This window comes from Pipistrellus kuhlii, unplaced genomic scaffold, assembly GCF_014108245.1.
Source record: "Pipistrellus kuhlii isolate mPipKuh1 unplaced genomic scaffold, mPipKuh1.p scaffold_m20_p_86, whole genome shotgun sequence".
NCBI classification, from domain to species: Eukaryota; Metazoa; Chordata; class Mammalia; order Chiroptera; family Vespertilionidae; genus Pipistrellus; species Pipistrellus kuhlii.
The window spans coordinates 17,961-34,385 of NW_023425591.1; the positions used below are offsets into that span (position 1 = coordinate 17,961).

At 60.2% G+C, this 16,425-nt stretch overlaps 1 protein-coding gene across 1 annotated transcript in view; it reads left to right on the top strand.

Moving 5' to 3' along the window:
• The first annotated feature begins 316 nt into the window (after nt 1-316).
• The window catches only part of DPP6 (dipeptidyl peptidase like 6), a 223,780-nt gene continuing 207,671 nt past the window's right edge, over nt 317-16,425 (top strand). The window contains exon 1 of the mRNA XM_036425830.2: nt 317-672. Within this exon, the coding sequence (XP_036281723.1) occupies nt 625-672 (48 nt within the window). The 5' untranslated portion in view covers nt 317-624. The remainder of the gene's footprint in view (nt 673-16,425) is intronic.

Sequence of the window (16,425 nt, forward strand, 5' to 3'; positions counted from 1 at the left end):
ATTAGCTCCCACCCGCCTGGTCTCTCCGCCTTTCCAAGGGCCTCCTCCCTGTAATAATCCCATAGCACCAAGCCCCTGGCATCCCCTCTCCAGCCTCCTCTCCCATGGCGCTTCCCTCCGCCTCCACTCTCCCAACTCTCCGCCCACCCATCTCCCGCATCCCGGGCACCCCCTCCTCCCTCGATCCCCTCCTCCCTTCCCCCTCCCCCCTCCAGCCTCCTTTCCCAGGGCGCCCCCTCCCCATCGGAGCTGCAGCGGAGCATGCGCGGTGCGCGGAGGCAGCGGGCGGGCGCTGCGCGCACTCGGCCCCCTCCCTGCACCGCGCCGCCAGCGGCCGGTTGCTAAGCAGTGACATTGTTTCTGGGGCGATCGCGGAGGCTGTGGCTAACCGGAGAAGCCCCGCTAAGCCTGGGCATCTTCCCTCTCCGGACCCGTTCCCGGTTCCCGGCTTTGAAAGGGGAAGCGAGGCTGGCCTGCCCGCCCTTCCTCCCCCACCCGCGCCAGAACAGCCCTGTGCTTTCGGGGCATGGACTGAGCACCAGTCCCCTCGCCAGCTGCACCCGGGGCTCCACACTCCTAGTCGGACCGCACCTGCCGAGCCGGTGAGCGCCCGGACGCGCGGTCATGACCACGGCCAAGGAGCCCGCGAAATCCGTGCAGCAGCAGGAGCAGGTAACCGGGCCGCTGCGCGTCTGTACCCGCACAGGGATGGGTCTGTGTCTGGGCGCCTGCATCACCTGGGCCAGGCGGCAGGTGGGGTGAAGCGCTGAGTGAGTGCCGGTCCGCCTTCCCCGCTTCTGCTTTCAAACATCCCCTGGCGTGCCCATCCCGGGAGTGGGGGGAGGCTGACGTGCCCATCCGCGGGCCCTGGCGTGCCCATCCCGCGGGGCCGGACTATGGGCTGAAGGAGGGGAAGAGGGACTTGGGCAGGGTTGTCTCGTGAAGCGGGGCCCGCGGTGAAGGTCTCCGGTGCGGGGGTGGTTGGGGGAGGTGGGCAGCCCCCTCCCCCCAGGTCAGCTTATTCCCATCGTCCAGCGGGACTTTGCTTTGCTTCTAATATCAGCTAGCGAAGACATGGTTAAAGGACTTTCCTCGGATAGCTGTGTCCTTTCCTCCTTTCTCCTTAAGAATTTCTGACAGAATTCACGCCCGGCTGCCGCTGCCCTGGGCTTTGGGGTGGGAAGGCTGATGGGTGCAGAGCAGGGCCAAGTGGGAGCTGGTAGCAGGGCTAAGGGGCCTTGGGGGCGGCCAGGATGGCACGGGGTCCTGGATGGCTGAGGGCAGCCAGCGCTCGCCCTGCCCCAGAGCCCGCTGCGGGCTCAGGAGCCAGGGAACCAGCGCCTGGTTTGCCACTCAGGCTCCTGTGATTCCCTCTCAGAGGACCTGGAGGATACTAATCCTCAGTCACTGCTTCTCCTGGGCCAAACCTGGGAGCCCCCCAGACCCGGGAGCCCCCCCAGACCTGGGAGCCCCCCAGACCCAGGAGCCCCCCAGAACCAGGAGCCCCCCAGACCCAGAAGCCCCCCAGACCAGGGAGCCCCCCAGACCCAGGAGCCCCCCAGAACCGGGAGCCCCCCAGACCAGGGAGCCTCCCAGACCAGGGAGCCCCCCCCAGACCCGGGAGCCCCCCAGACCAGGGAGCCCCCCAGACCCTTGGAGCTCCTGCAGACCCAGGAGTCCCCCAGACCAGGGAGCCCCCCAGACCAGGGAGCCCCCACCAGACCCCGGGAAGCCCCCCCAGGCCCCCGGAGCTCTCCCAGACCCAGGAGCCCCCCAGACCAGGGAGCTCCCCCAAGACCAGGGAGTCCCCCCAGACCAGGGAGCCCACCCCCCAGACCTGGGAGCCCCCCCAGACCCGGGAGCCCCCCAGACCAGGGAGCCCCCCCAGGCCAGGGAGCCCCCCAGACCAGGGAGCCCCCCCAGGCCAGGGAGCCCCCCAGACCAGGGAGCCCACCCCCCAGACCTGGGAGTCCCCCCAGACCAGGGAGCTCCCCCAGACCAGGGAGCCCCCCCAGACCAGGGAGCCCCCCCAGACCAGGGAGCTCCCCCAGACCAGGGAGCCCCCCCAAACCCCAGGAAGCCCCCCCTAGACCCCCGGAGCTCTCCCAGACCCAGGAGCCCCCCAGACCCGGGAGCTCCCCCAAGACCAGGGAGTCCCCCCAGACCAGGGAGCCCACGCCCCAGACCTGGGAGCTCCCCCAGACCAGGGAGCCCCCCAGACCAGGGAGCCCCCCCAGGCCAGGGAGCCCCCCAGACCCCGGGAGCCCGCAGATTCAAAGGGCAGTTTCTCGGGTTCCAAAGTCAGTGGTGTGGGCTGGTGTCCCGTTTACGTCAGGGCTGGGCTCGCTGGGCTCGCTGGGCTCCCTGGGCTGGAGCCAGGACGGAGCCCCCTCTGGAGCTCGGGGGAGGCAGGAGCCTTTGGGGACGCGGAGTGACAGTCCCATCTCGGTATTCAGAGCCCAAGCTTCCTGCCAGCTGCCCAGCTTCTTGGTGGTTTTGTTTTTGTTTTTTGTCATTTTCTCAAACCCATTTTCGATTTAAAAACAAACTTATTACTTATGACTCTCACCAGCACCACATGAGCTAAAGAAGCCAAACAGTTTGATTCTCTGGGAAGAGCTTGGTGCAGCCAGGGCTCTGGTGTTTGGTGCCTGTGGCCGTGCAGGTGGGGGCCACGCTCAGTGTAGCTGCAGACCAGAGGCTCCCTGGGCATTCAAGCGCCTAGAAGAACACTCCACTGAGCATCCTATATAATAACAGCCCAGAGACCCAATGGCAGGATGACCAGAACAACCAGTCGACCAGTCGCTATGATATGCACTGACCACCAGGGGGCACATGCTCAATGCAAAAGCTGCCCTGGTGGTCAGTGCACTCCCACAGGAGGAGTGCTGCTCAGCCAGAAGCCGGGCTCAGCCAGAAGCTAGAGAGTGCAGCGATGGCGGGCGCCCCTCTGACCTCCAAGGCAGGCAGACATCCCCCCAGGGCTCCCAGACTGCAAGAGGCGCAGGCCAGACTGAGGGGCCCCTGAGTGCACGCATGATGCACCGGGCCTCTGGTTTACTCAGTAAAGGAATGTGCCTGCCCTCAGCTGGCACCCGGGCCTGAGGGCCTCCCTCCCTGGCGGTGACAGCACCTGCCCTGGGCTTGCGGGACCAGCAAGGACTCAGTGGCAGTTCTGATCCTGCGTCACAGGCTCATCAGGGAGAGGAGACGTGGCCCCATAGGTCCCCGCCCGAGGGCGCCCTCCAGGCCCAGCTGTGTCGCGATCTGTGCGACAGGAGGAAGGTTGGCGGCTGCACAGTGAGGCTCAGCTGGCTGCACCCTCGTGAGAGTGGAGGGGGGGGGGATGCATAAGCTCATGCCTGACTCCATACCTTTGAGGCATTGGAAACCCCACGTGTACCCGCTTCCCTCATGGGGCTCAGCGGATGTAACAGTGCCGGGGAGGGGGGAGTCTGGGGCCTCTGGGAAGCCGTCCCTCCGTTCACAGTGGCTCTTCTTGACCTGAGACATGCTCAAAGCCCGCCTGTGAGGGAGCGTAGAGGGTCCACGGCAGGTGCAGGAAGATCCCCCTCAGACACTGAGCCGCAGGGGCTGCCGTGAGTTTCCCACCAGCTCAGAAAACGCAGGCTGAGCTGCGGGCTTGGGCCGTGAGGATGGCTCCACTGCGCGTTCCCCGTGTTTACAGGCACCAAAACTGCCTGCTCCCGTCAGACGCAGAGCCCTGGACGCGTCACCCCATCTTCACGTGGCTTCTCCTGCTGCTGGGGTAGCCGCCCCCAGCCGGGGATTTGCGGGAGACCAGACCAGACCAGACATGTTCCACTTCCTTTCTTTGTTTTTTCTTTAAGGAGAGAGAAAGATTTGCTGGTTTGCAGTTTTTATTTCATTTCTTTCTTTATTTTTAATCCTCACCTGAGGCTACTTTTTCCATTGATTTTAGAGTGGAAGGGGAGGAAGGGGGAGAGAGAGAGGGAGGGAGAGAGAAAGACATTGATGTGAGAGGGACACGTTGACTGGTTGCCTCCCACATACACCCGGACTGGGGATCGAACCCACCACCCTGCTATGTGTGCCCTTGACTGGGAATCAAACCCAGACCCTTTGGTACAAAGACCAGCCCTAAGCACGAGCCTCCGGCCGGGACCAAGCCTTATGTCGTAACAGAAACTGCTGGAGCACCGCGTTCTCTGTCCGAGGCCGTGCTCTGAGGGCTGGCCGTGGGGAGCCTGGTTCTGTAACGGGTGCGGCTCTCCCATGGCCCCATGTCGTGCTCATGGCTGACAGAGGCGGGGGGCGGGGAGCCAGGCTGGGGTGGCGGGAAGGACCTGTGCACGGGGACTGTGCCCGCCATGCAGGAGCCTGGGAGAGGTAAAACCCCACGCTCTCACCTGTTGCTTAGGTGTTGCTGTTTTTCCAGTTTGTTTGCTAAAATACGTACTAAAAATAGATGCTTTGCGGGAAGAGGTTTTAAAGGATGCTGAGCGAACACCTTGGCACAGGCCAGGGAGAACAGACTTTAGGAGCTGCTGCCGTTGGCTCCGGCCATGCTAACGTGGGTTTTCAAACACAGTGAGTGTTAGCAGCCCGCAGTGCTGGGCCCCCTTTCAGCTGGGAGACCGAGTTCCTCCCCAGCTCTGAGCCCTCAGGTGGCAGGTCCGGCCCTGACAGCCATCGCCTGGGCCCACGGCTTCCCGTCCTCCTGCCCTCAGGTGGCCCCCGCGGCGATGCGGAAGCAGCGGAGGCCAGTTTGATTTAAGCTCCGAGTATTCTCAAACACAATCGGAACCCCTCCTTAGAGAACCGTCCGGGGCTCAGGAATCACAGATGAGTGAGAAAGCGCCTTTCCCAAAAAGGTCTGCAAAAGCCTCGCCTGCTGGAGAGCGTCCGTCCGTGTTCTGTGGGCTCTGCCATGCTCAGGCGCCCCCGTAACTTCTTTCCACCTGAAAACCAGCCGGCGGGGCTCGTGCGCGCGGGTCATGCTTTGTGGCTTCGTTTCCTCGAGCTGCGCCCTCCTCCCAGGGAGCCTGGGGTCCAATCGGCACCAGAGTGCGGCCAGGCCGTGCTGGGGGGCGGGGAGCCTGGGGTCCGTTCGGCACCAGAGTGCGGCCAGGCCTGTGCTGTGGGGGGAGCCTGGGGTCCGTTCTGCACCAGAGTGCGGCCAGGCCTTGCTGGGGGGGGGAGCCTGGGGTCCATTCGGCACCAGAGTGCGGCCGGGCCGTGCTGGGGGGGGGGGGGGGGAGCCTGGGGTCCATTCGGCACCAGAGTGCGGCCGGGCCGTGCTGTGGGGGAGAGGGAGCCTGGGGTCCGTTCTGCACCAGAGTGCGGCCAGGCCGTGCTGGGGGGGGAGCCTGGGGTCCATTCGGCACCAGAGTGCGGCCGGGCCATTCTGGGGGGGGAGCCTGGGGTCCGTTCGGCACCAGAGTGCGGCCGGGCCGTGCTGGGGGGGAGCCTGGGGTCCGTTCGGCACCAGAGTGCGCCGGGCCGTGCTGGGGGGGGAGCCTGGGGTCCATTCGGCACCAGAGTGCGGCCGGGCCATGCTGGGGGGGGGGGGAGCCTGGGGTCCGTTCGGCACCAGAGTGCGGCCGGGCTGTGCTGGGGGGGAGCCTGGGGTCCGTTCGGCACCAGAGTGCGGCCGGGCCGTGCTGGGGGGGGGGGGGGGGGGTGCTGCGTGTCCGAACCAGGGTCCACGTGCCACCACAGAGCGCTGTGCGGGGACTGTTTCCCACAGCACTGCTGGCCACAGTGCCCGCGTGGGGACAGACCTGCCAGGGGGCGGCCACTCCTGGAGCCCAGCCGGTTCGGACCACGTTCAGAGGCGGTCAGTGGCTCCGTGTAATTGTGCTGAAGGAAAGGCACCCGTCTCCAAGTGGAGAGGACGTGGTGCTGAACAAACCAAAGTGGGGGGAACCCGGGAGGACGGGTCCATTGAGGGCGTGTCTCCCGCAGGCAGGCGGTCCTCTGTGGCGGGAGGTGGGCGCGGAGTCGGCGCTGGCACTGGCGCTGGTGCAGGTTAAGCCCATCCTGTGCCGTCCCCTCCCGGCGAGCAGGCGGCCGTGGGGCTGGGCGGAGGGAGGGCCGCGCTGTGGGCACGGGGTGGGACACCGGCCTCTGAGCCGGGCCGGGAGAAGAACGTGGTGTGGCTGCACGAAGCTGGAGCAGAGAGGCTGAGGGGGAGCTGGGCTCGGGCACCTGGAGTCTCGGCACCTGGAGGGGCATGCGCAGAGCATGACTGGACTGGGCTGGCACTCCAGGGCGGGGGGCACAGCCGGCGGAAGTCAGGAGAGGAAGCAGGTGGCTGGCGTGCGCTCGGTCGGAGAGGGACAGCACAGTCGGCAGCAGGAAGGGGCGCACGCTCCCGTGAAGCATTCTCCACGGGCTCGGCGTGGACGGTCGTTCGCTCTGAGGGGCAGGGGCGGGATGCAGGGCAGCGGGCTCAGGGCGGATGTGGAGCCTGTCACACTGACGGGAGGAGCCGGGTCGTCTTTCTGACTAACAAGTCCTCGCAGATGTGTTCCCGGGACTGCGCTGGCGTCAGTCAGACTCACTCCCGATGCAGGAGTCCCGGGAGAGCCAGCTAGGGCCTCCTGGGCCAGTGGAGCCCGGCGGCCGGAGGGCGGAGGGCGTTGCACTGGCCTTCCGCAGCAGCATGCCATCGGCTCCCATGCCAGTCCCTGAGAGTGCGGACAGCCGCATGCCCGCCTCCCGGGGGTGGCAGCTTTGTGATTGTCCATGCAGACGAGCCACGCCTGTGTGTGACACAGCCAGGCTGGTCTGGCGGTCCCCGTCTTTGACCTTCTCTCCAGGAGAAAGAAGGAGCAAGCGGGTCTAGACTTCTGAAATCGGAAGAAAAAGATCTGATTTGAGAAAGGGGCTCTGTAGAAGCTTTGGGGGACAGGGGGTGTGAAGAGATCAGACAAGCGGAGGGCTGCTCTCCTGTGTCACCTGTGCCCTCCACAGAGCCCAAAGGGCTGCAGTGTTCCATGTCCAGTCTCAGGTCTGGCTGCATTGTGGCCTCGAAGTGTGGAAAGCTCAAATGAACTGCAGGGCTTTTCATCCAGCTTTTCGGTTTGGTTACCTTGTGGCCACAAAGCAGGAGCAGTAACCCTGTGGCCTGGGTGGAAGTTAAGCCTGCCTCCTCTCTGTCGTAATTCTGCAGGAGGCCGGCGCGCCCATGTCCATCCTGACGGGGCAGCCTGTGTTCCTCGCAGGGAGGAGTAAAAGAATGCAGCCGGGCGGGGCAGAGGGCTCAGCAAAATAGCTGTGATCAAAGCAGGAAGTCCTTGTCCGTCTTCATCCTCTCCACCTGTGGGTGCCGGTGTGGGTGTGGGTGTGAGTGGGGTGCAGGTGTGAGTGCAGGTGTGGGTGTGGGTTTGGGTGCTGGTGCGGGTGGGAGTGTGGGTGTGATTGTGGGTGTGTGTGCAGGTGCGGGGGCAGGTGTGGGTGTGAATGGAGGTGCAGATGTGGGTGTAGGTGAGGTGCAAGTGTGAGTGTGGGTGCTGGTGTTGGTGTGAGTGCAGGTGTGGGTGTGGGTGTTAAGGCAGGTTTGGGTACAGGTGTGAGTGCGGGTGTGAGTGTGGGTGTGGGTTCGGGTACTGGTGCAAGTGTGTGTGTGAGTGCAGGTGTGGGTGCAGGTGAGGGTGTGAGTGCGAGTGTGGGTTGAGGATGTGGGTGCGGGTGTGGGTTCGGGTACTGGTGCCAGTGTGTGTGTGAGTGCGGGTGTGGGTGCAGGTGAGGGTGTGAGTGGGAGTGTGGGTTGGGGGTGTGGGTGCAGGTGCGGGTGTGGTTGTGAGTTCAGTTGTGGGAGTGGGTACGGGTGTGAGTGTGAGTGCAGGTGTGGGTACAGGTGCGGGTATGGGTGTGAGTGCAGGTGTGGGAGTGGGTGCCTGTGTGTGTGTGTGAGTGCAGGTGTGGGTGTGGGTGCGGGTGTGTGTGGGTGCGGGTGTGGGCAGGTATGGCTGTGGGTGTGGAGAAGATTCTGGAAACAGGATGGCACTCACATGAGAGCGTCTGAAAGCCGGTGGATGGGCTGTTGGGAGGAAAGCAGCAGGGCTAGGCCCAGTCGGACAGAGGGAAGCGTGCTGAGCGGCTGCCCTCTGTGCCTGCGGAGGGAACAGGCGGGCCGCGTGGGGCGGGGGAGGCCTGGGACTCCTCGATCACCCGGGAGTGTGATGGGTCAGTCAGGCGGGTCTCCATCGGAGGGGAAGATTGGACACTCTGGCTGCCCAGGCCCGGTGGGTTGTGCCGTCCAAATAAAGGTCATCTCGGGAGCCACAGGGCTCTGCCAGGCTCTGCGTGAAGGGGATGCTCCTTACAGAAGTCTGAGGAGTTTCAAGACGACTCAAGGCACTAGAATGTCTGGCTCCAACTTTGAGAAGCAAAATAGACACTACAGTCCGTCCAGTCAATGCCATGTCACGTGGTGCAGGGTGGAGACGAGAGGGCCAATCAGAGCGGCTGTGGTGGAAACGCTTATTGTTAGAGTCCAAAGCCCAGGGCCCTAAGGCATGTTTTAAGCTCCTCTGCTCCTCAGAGGCGCCCTGCCACCTCGCCCTCCATTGCTGAGCCTCCCTCCGGAGCTGGGTGGAGACAGGCCTGGGCCGCCCGCCGAGGTCCCAGCTCCGCCCCTGCCAGCTGAGAGCCTGGGCACATCTGGTGGCGGCACATCTGGAGACGATGCCTGCTCTGGTGCTGGGAAGAGATCACTCGTCAAGCACGAGCCTGCCCCCAGCACGGGTCCCAGCTGCTGCTCGGGGCTGGTCCGTGGGCGCTGGGCAGTGGCCTCTGGCCTGTCTCCGCTCTTGGCTTGTGGGGATCCGTGCTGCGAGGGCGCTCTGCCAAGCGGCGTGTTTGACGTGAAGGTGTGACCTTGGGGTTCTGTTTCAGTAACGGAAGCCTTTTCCCTGAAGGAGCGAAGGCAGACCTGACTGCGGAAGTGGCAGAGCCTTGCCCAGCGGCCCCGGCGTGTCCAGAGCAGCTCACACGTCTGCCTTCTAGGTCAGCGCCGCGGTCGGCAGAGCAGGCAAAGCCCAGAGAGGCCGAAGCCGCTACCGAGGGGCACCGCTGGCGGCCGAGATCACAGCGCAGATCAGCATTTTACTTTTTTTTTTTTATAAATATATTTTATTGATTTTTTACAGAGAGGAAGAGAGAGGGATAGAGAGTTAGAAACATCGATGAGAGAGAATCATCGACCAGCTGCCTCTTGCACACCCCCTACTGGGGATGCGCCCGCAACCAAGGTACATGCCCTTGACCGGAATCGAACCCGGGACCTTTCAGTCCGCAGGCTGACGCTCTATCCACTGAGCCAAATCGGTTTCAGCAGCATTTTACTTTTTATCCTATGAATCAAGCAATCCTGGTGAGAGTTACTAAGCAGTAATGTACTAAGGCTGGGGTCGTCAAACTGCGGCTCACGAGCCACCTGCGGCTCTTTGGCCCCTTGAGTGTGGCTCTTCCACAAAATACCTTGGCGAGTCTATTTGAAGAAGTGGTGTTAGAAGAAGTTTAAGCCGAGACCGGTTTGGCTCAGTGGATAGAGCGTCGGCTTGGGGACGGAAGGGTCCCAGGTTCGATTCCGGTCAAGGGCATGTACCTTGGTTGCGGGCATATCCCCAGTAGAGGGTGTGCAAGAGGCAGCTGATCGATGACTCTCTCTCATCGATGTTTCTAGCTCTCTATCTCTCTCCCTTCCTCTCTGTACAAAATCAATAAAATATATTTTTTTTTAAAAAGAAGTTTAAGTTTAAAAAATTTGGCTGTCAGAAGAAATTTCAATCGTTGTACTGTTGAGATTTGGCTCGGCTGACTGATGAGTTTGCTGACCACTGTCCTAAGGAGATTAATACACAAACCGATAAGAACTGGAAACTGCAGAGGAAGGGGACGAGGTGGCATGACCGGCAGGTGCGCTGAGTTGTGCCCGGAGACCATGGAGAGGCACCCGGCTAGGCCCGGGGCCCTGCAGCGCCTGCGGTCTCTCCGCCTGGGCACCGGCCGCTGCTGCTTCCCTCCCACTGTTCCTGGACACACTAAGCTTCCACAGCAGCTTCTCGTGGTTACATAAATGAGTTGTATGAGTTGCTTTGGAAATAAGAAAAAATTGGGTGTGAGGACTGTTTTCCTCCGAGCTTTTAATAGTGAGCAACAATGATCTGTTCTGCAGGCCGGGCGGATGCCATAGGGTAGGGGTGTCGAACTCAATCAGAGAAGGGGCCAAAATCTAAAATCCAGCCTAAATCGCGGGCTGAATGGTTTACTGAACAGTCATAAACTGTCATTGTGATGGAAACGCAGCGGAGCGCAGTGATGACAGCGCGGTGCGGGCCACATTGCAAGGCCTGGCGGGACGGATTTGGCCCGCGGGCCTTGTGTTTGACACATGTGCCATAGGGAATGACCTATCCATTGCGCACGTGAGTGACCGCCAGGGGCTGGCGCTGCAGCCGGTGAGGGCATGGGGAGCGGGAGCGGGGAGACCCAGGCACAGCTCCTGTGTGCCCCGGCCAATCGGCGCGGCAGGGCCAGGTGTTGAAATGTGGGCGTTTTATCGGCTCAGAATCAGTAGTAGGTTGGTCCTCACCGTGGGTTACAGAGGCCTTTGGGCTCTGAGGAAAGCCAGGGACCCACCGGCTGGGAAAGCCCCAGGACCTGCGGGTGACCGAGGCTCACAGGTGCCGCTGTCGCTCGTCTGTAGACACGGTTCAATGTCGTCCCCGCCACGTGGCCGCCCAGTGGCTGCACAGGCTTCAGTGCGGCCCTGGCAGGTGCTCAGCGCTCAGATCTCACAGAAATGCTGACCGTCCGGTGGGGGGGCCCTGCTTTGGACTCAGGGGGCCTGCGTGTCAGTGCCAGCACAGGCTTTTTGCGGTGCAGCTGCCCTGGGCAGTCTGGGTGACCGTTTCCACATGCAGCCAGCGCTCTGGTACCGTCACCACACAGACTACTTGTGTTACCACATGCAGAGACATGGAGGCGTGGGACATGGCCATCACATGCAGAGATGTGGAGGCAGGGGACACGGCCATCACATGCAGAGACATGGAGGCCGGGGACATGGCCATCACATGCAGAGACATGGAGGCAGGGAACACGGACATCACATGCAGAGACATGGAGGCAGGGGACATGGAAATCACATGCAGAGACATGGAGGCAGGGAACATGAAAATCACATGCAGAGACCTGGAGGCGGGGGACACGGCCATCACATGCAGAGACGTGGAGGGGTGGGACACGGCCATCACATGCAGAGACGTGGAGGCGGGGGACACGGCCATCACATGCAGAGACGTGGAGGCGGGGGACACGGCCATCACATGCAGAGACGTGGAGGGGTGGGACACGGCCATCACATGCAGAGACGTGGAGGGTTGGGACACGGCCATCACATGCTGAGATGTGGGGGCGGGGGACACGGACATCACATGCAGAGATGTGGGACACGGCCATCACATGCAGAGACATGCAGGCAGGGGACATGGCCATCACATGCAGAGACATGCAGGCGGGGGACATGGCCATCACATGCAGAGACATGCAGGCGGGGGACATGGCCATCACATGCAGAGACATGCAGGCGGGGGACACGGGAGAGCTCAGCCAGGTCTCCTGGCCTCAGGGCCCCACCAGCCTGGCTGCGGAGAGAACGTGACTGATAGATGCCGACGTTTATTTCAAACAAAGTGCGTTTCCCGTGTGGAATGAGTGGTTTATTTCCCTTCATGCCGCTGTGCGAGGCACGCAGATAACGAGCTGCGTTGGAAGCAGTTAGTCTGCAGTTTCGACTATTACATTCACTTAGGCTTTCGGCTGCATAGTCATGCTAAGGTCCTGGAAGCTTGCTTGTGCTTTATTCGTGGTCAGAACCCCGTTTATTGCGGCTTACTCCTCTCCACCTTGGCTCTGTGACGCTGTGAGGGACCTGGCCGTGCAGCCCCGCAGGGAGAGCAGCACAGGGTTTAAGATGATGGAAACCTTGCAGGGCGGCCAGGTGTTCGGTGATGGAATTGGGCTCTGAAGAATGACTGTCTTTGTGGCAAGTGGCTAAATGATAGGGGGATTTTATTAGCTTACTCTGGGCCGTTATACTGGGTTGCAGTTTTCAGATTTATGTATTGTATTGTTATTGCTTGGATGAGGAAATGATACTTAAAGAAACTGGGGTTGAGTCCCAGAGAAACACAAAGAAAATGAGGTCACTGCGCCCTAGAGGCTGGCCTGCGCCTGTGGACTCAGGGTGGCTCCAAATGTTACCCCTGAATACCGAGAAGGGGAAACACTGAGCCTTCCCCTCAGGTCCGACTTCATGACAGAACCTCAAAGAACCTTTGGTTCTGTACCTTCTGAGCTGGATTAATATCTTGAATTTAAGGACTATACAGAAAAATATAGAAAAAAGTCAAATTGTAAATCTTCAAAAGTACAGCTCAACTCCCCTGTGAGTGCATATTGAGTATCTATAGAGACGGGCAGGACCCATGGAGACGGGCAGGACCCACGGAGACGGAGAGGGACCACGGAGACGGGCAGGACCCACGGAGACGAAGAGGGACCACGGAGACGGAGAGGGACCAGGGAGACGGAGAGGGACCAGGGAGACGGAGAGGACCCACGGAGACGGAGAGGGACCACGGAGACGGGCAGGACCCACGGAGACGGAGAGGGACCACGGAGACGGAGAGGGACCAGGGAGACGGAGAGGGACCAGGGAGACGGAGAGGACCCACGGAGACGGAGAGGGACCACGGAGACGGGCAGGACCCATGGAGACGGAGAGGGACCAAGGAGACGGAGAGGGACCCACAGAGACAGAGAGGACCCACGGAGACGGGCAGGACCCACGGAGACGGGCAGGACCCACGGAGACGGAGAGGGACCAGGGAGACGGAGAGGGACCCACGGAGACGGAGAGGGACCACGGTGACGGAGAGGACCCATGGAGACGGGCAGGACCCACGGAGACGAAGAGGACCCATGGAGACGGAGAGGGACCACAGAGATGGAGAGGGACCAGGGAGATGGAGAGGGACCAGGGAGACGGGCAGGACCCACAGAGACGGAGAGGGGCCAGGGAGATGGAGAGGGACCACAGAGACGGAGAGGGACCAGGGAGACAGAGAGGGACCACGGAGACGGAGAGGGACCAGGGAGACGGAGAGGGACCACGGAGACGGAGAGGGACCAGGGAGACGGAGAGAACCCACAGAGATAGAGAGGGACCAGGGAGACGGAGAGGGACCACGGAGACGGAGAGGGACCCACGGAGACGGAGAGGACCCACGGAGACGGAGAGGGACCAGGGAGACGGAGAGGGACCACGGAGACGGAGAGGGACCAGGGAGACGGAGAGGGACCACGGAGATGGAGAGGGACCAGGGAGACGGAGAGGGACCCACAGAGACGGGCAGGACCCACGGAGACGGGCAGGACCCACGGAGACGGAGAGGGACCAGGGAGACGGAGAGGGACCACGGAGACGGAGAGGGACCAGGGAGACGGAGAGGGACCACGGAGACGGAGAGGGACCAGGGAGACGGAGAGGGACCACGGAGACGGAGAGGGACCAGGGAGACGGAGAGGGACCATGGAGACGGAGAGGGACCAGGGAGACGGAGAGGGACCAGGGAGACGGAGAGGGACCAGGGAGACGGAGAGGACCCATGGAGATGGGCAGGACCCATGGAGACGGGCAGGACCCACGGAGACGGGCAGGACCCACGGAGACGGGCAGGACCCATGGAGACGGGCAGGACCCATGTGCAGGTTGTCTGCCCCCGATGACCTTCAGAGAACACCCTCACTGTTGTGTGTCCGGCAGCTGGAGCGTCCCTCGGGGCTGCTGGCGGCATCGCAGGAGCGGGGCAGACGGTGTTGTCCCTGCAGTGGGAGCGGGCAGTGCCTCTGGCCTGTGTCCATCGGGGCATGTTCCTTAGTCCTCCCTGCAAGGGAGCGCAGTGATAGCCCAGTGTCCTGTTCCGGCCGCCTGTGTGGGCACGTGCGTAAGAGACAAAGGACTGGCTGTAGTGTCCCGGAGAGGTGGAGAGACGTGACCTCTGTGGGCTGTTGGACTCGCCCATCGGGAGATGCCATGCGTGTCTGTCCTCCCCCCCTGCCGGCCCCGCCCTGAACCCTCACAGAACCCTCACCGTCTGCTCTGTGTGCCAGGGGGGCGGCACAGGGACAGGGAGCCTAATGAACTGGAAACTCGAGGGAGAAGGGCGCTCTGCACACTCCTGTCCGCACTGCACCAGGCACTCCGGGTTTTCAAAGCAAAACTTACGCTTATGCGTATCTCCTTCATGCAGAAGTACAAAAACAGTTTTGATGTAAGAACTAAAATAAAGCGATCAATATATCCCCCCCCTAGTAGTTTTTGCTCTAATGCAGGTGAAATATTTATTTTCAAGGATGAGAATAAAACCTCTAATTCTTCTCTGTATAACTTTAATATCTAGAATAGAGTAATAGTTCTGTTATGTTGTGTGTTAATATATATGTATATACAATATATATATATATATATATATATATATATTCAATCCATTCTAATAAAAATGTAACACAAACTACATATACAACTTAAAAATTTTAACAGCCATATTAATAAGGTTAAAGAGAAATAAATGGAATCGATTTCATAATATATTTGATTGATTTTATAATATAATTGATTTAATATATTATAAAATCAACATATCCAAATATACCCAAAACCTTATTATTCTAACATGAAACCAATATAAAAGTTATTAATGAAATGTTTACATATTTTCATTCTTACAGTGTTTGAAATTGAGTATGTATTTTGTGTTCATATGAACAGCATTTGAGTTCAGACCAGTGCATTTCAAGGGCTGACTCTCCATATGTGGCCAGGGTCCAACCTTTTAGCAAATCTGCACTGTGCTGGGTTTCCCATAAACTGTCTCACAGACTTCTACAATCTTCAGTTCAACTGTGGACTGAAAAATTCACCTCCAGGGAATAGAAACTGTATCTAAAGTCCGTATCCTGAAGAGCAAAACTGGCCAATTGTATTTCTGTTATACAACGTCCATTGGCAAACGTAATAATTTTTAGTTTCAGAAGAGGTAGTGTTATTTCTATGTAGCATTCACTGTCAACAGAGAAGAGAGAATTCAGTATATACATTGCTGGGCGTGTGCTGGGTGTTATGCACATTCTGGTCACCATGGATCCCCCCAGAAAAATGTGTGGTGCTTTTGTCACACCTGTTTTCCTGTGTCCCCTCCTGCCCTCTCTCAAGAGGGGTAAGGCAACAGCTAAGGCAGCAGCCACAGTTATTGAGAAGGGAATTGAGAGGAATATGAACCTGAGATTTTTTAGGTTATTTACTGTCTGCTCCCTGGGGACTTATGAAGATTAGAAACCAGAGTGGGTATATCAGGAGACTCAGTTACTGTCCCCCCCTTCCCCCCAGACACCGGCTGGCAGACTGGTTTGTTGTAAGTGAAGGTGAGATCCCCTCGGAGGGCGGGGCTGCTGGCTGGGCTGCAGAGCAGCCAGGCCTGGGGAGGGGCTGCTGTTTGTGCTCAGGCCTTTCCACTCTCCGCAGCTGCCCGCAGGCTGCATAGCCACCCCCGGCCCGGTGCTGGGAGGGAGCCCTCCCCCCACACGGACAGGCCAGGCCTGAGTCCAGGCGTATGAGCAGTCCCCCACCTGGTCGCTGGGCCGAGCAGCAGGAGCCCACGTTCTGAATGTGAAGTGTGGCCATTTGGCATAGACAGCAATGCCCAGGCCCTGCCACGATGCTGCACTGTGTTTTTAGAAGGAAAAGCATTTGTAATTAGAGAATCGGAGTAGCTGGTTTCCCCCTTCATTCTTTTTGGGCCGTGTAAGCACCGTCTGACAAAATCTGCACTTCTTTTATTTTCCTACTAGTGACCCGTTGTGTGAAATCACACAAGACCCGGGATCCCTTCCTTCTCACCATCCCTGCCCTCGCCCCTGCCATGGGACCACCCCGAGCACTGGTGTCCCGCCTCGTGTGGCCGGCGCGCAGTGGGACGGCCCCACGTCCTGGAGTGCCGCCCCGCTGCGCCGCCCCATCTGCTCTGGCCCGACTGCCCTGCCACCGCTGTGCGTGCTGCCATCTTGTGAGGGTGTTATGGCGTGAGGGTCAATTTGTACATTACCTCTTTATTATATAGGATTACACAGGATTTCAGATTTTAACTACAGTTTACATTCAGTATGATTTTGCATTGGCTTTAGGTGTGCAGCATAGTGGTCAGACAGTCACACTTACACAGTGCTCCCCGAGGTTCCCGGTGCCCACCCGGCACCACTCACAGTTACGGTGATGTGACTGACTGTTCCCTGTGCCTCTCCTGCAGCTTCCAGTGTGTGCTTCTCAGTCCCTCCCCTTTTCCCCCGCCCCCCACCTCCCTCCCACCT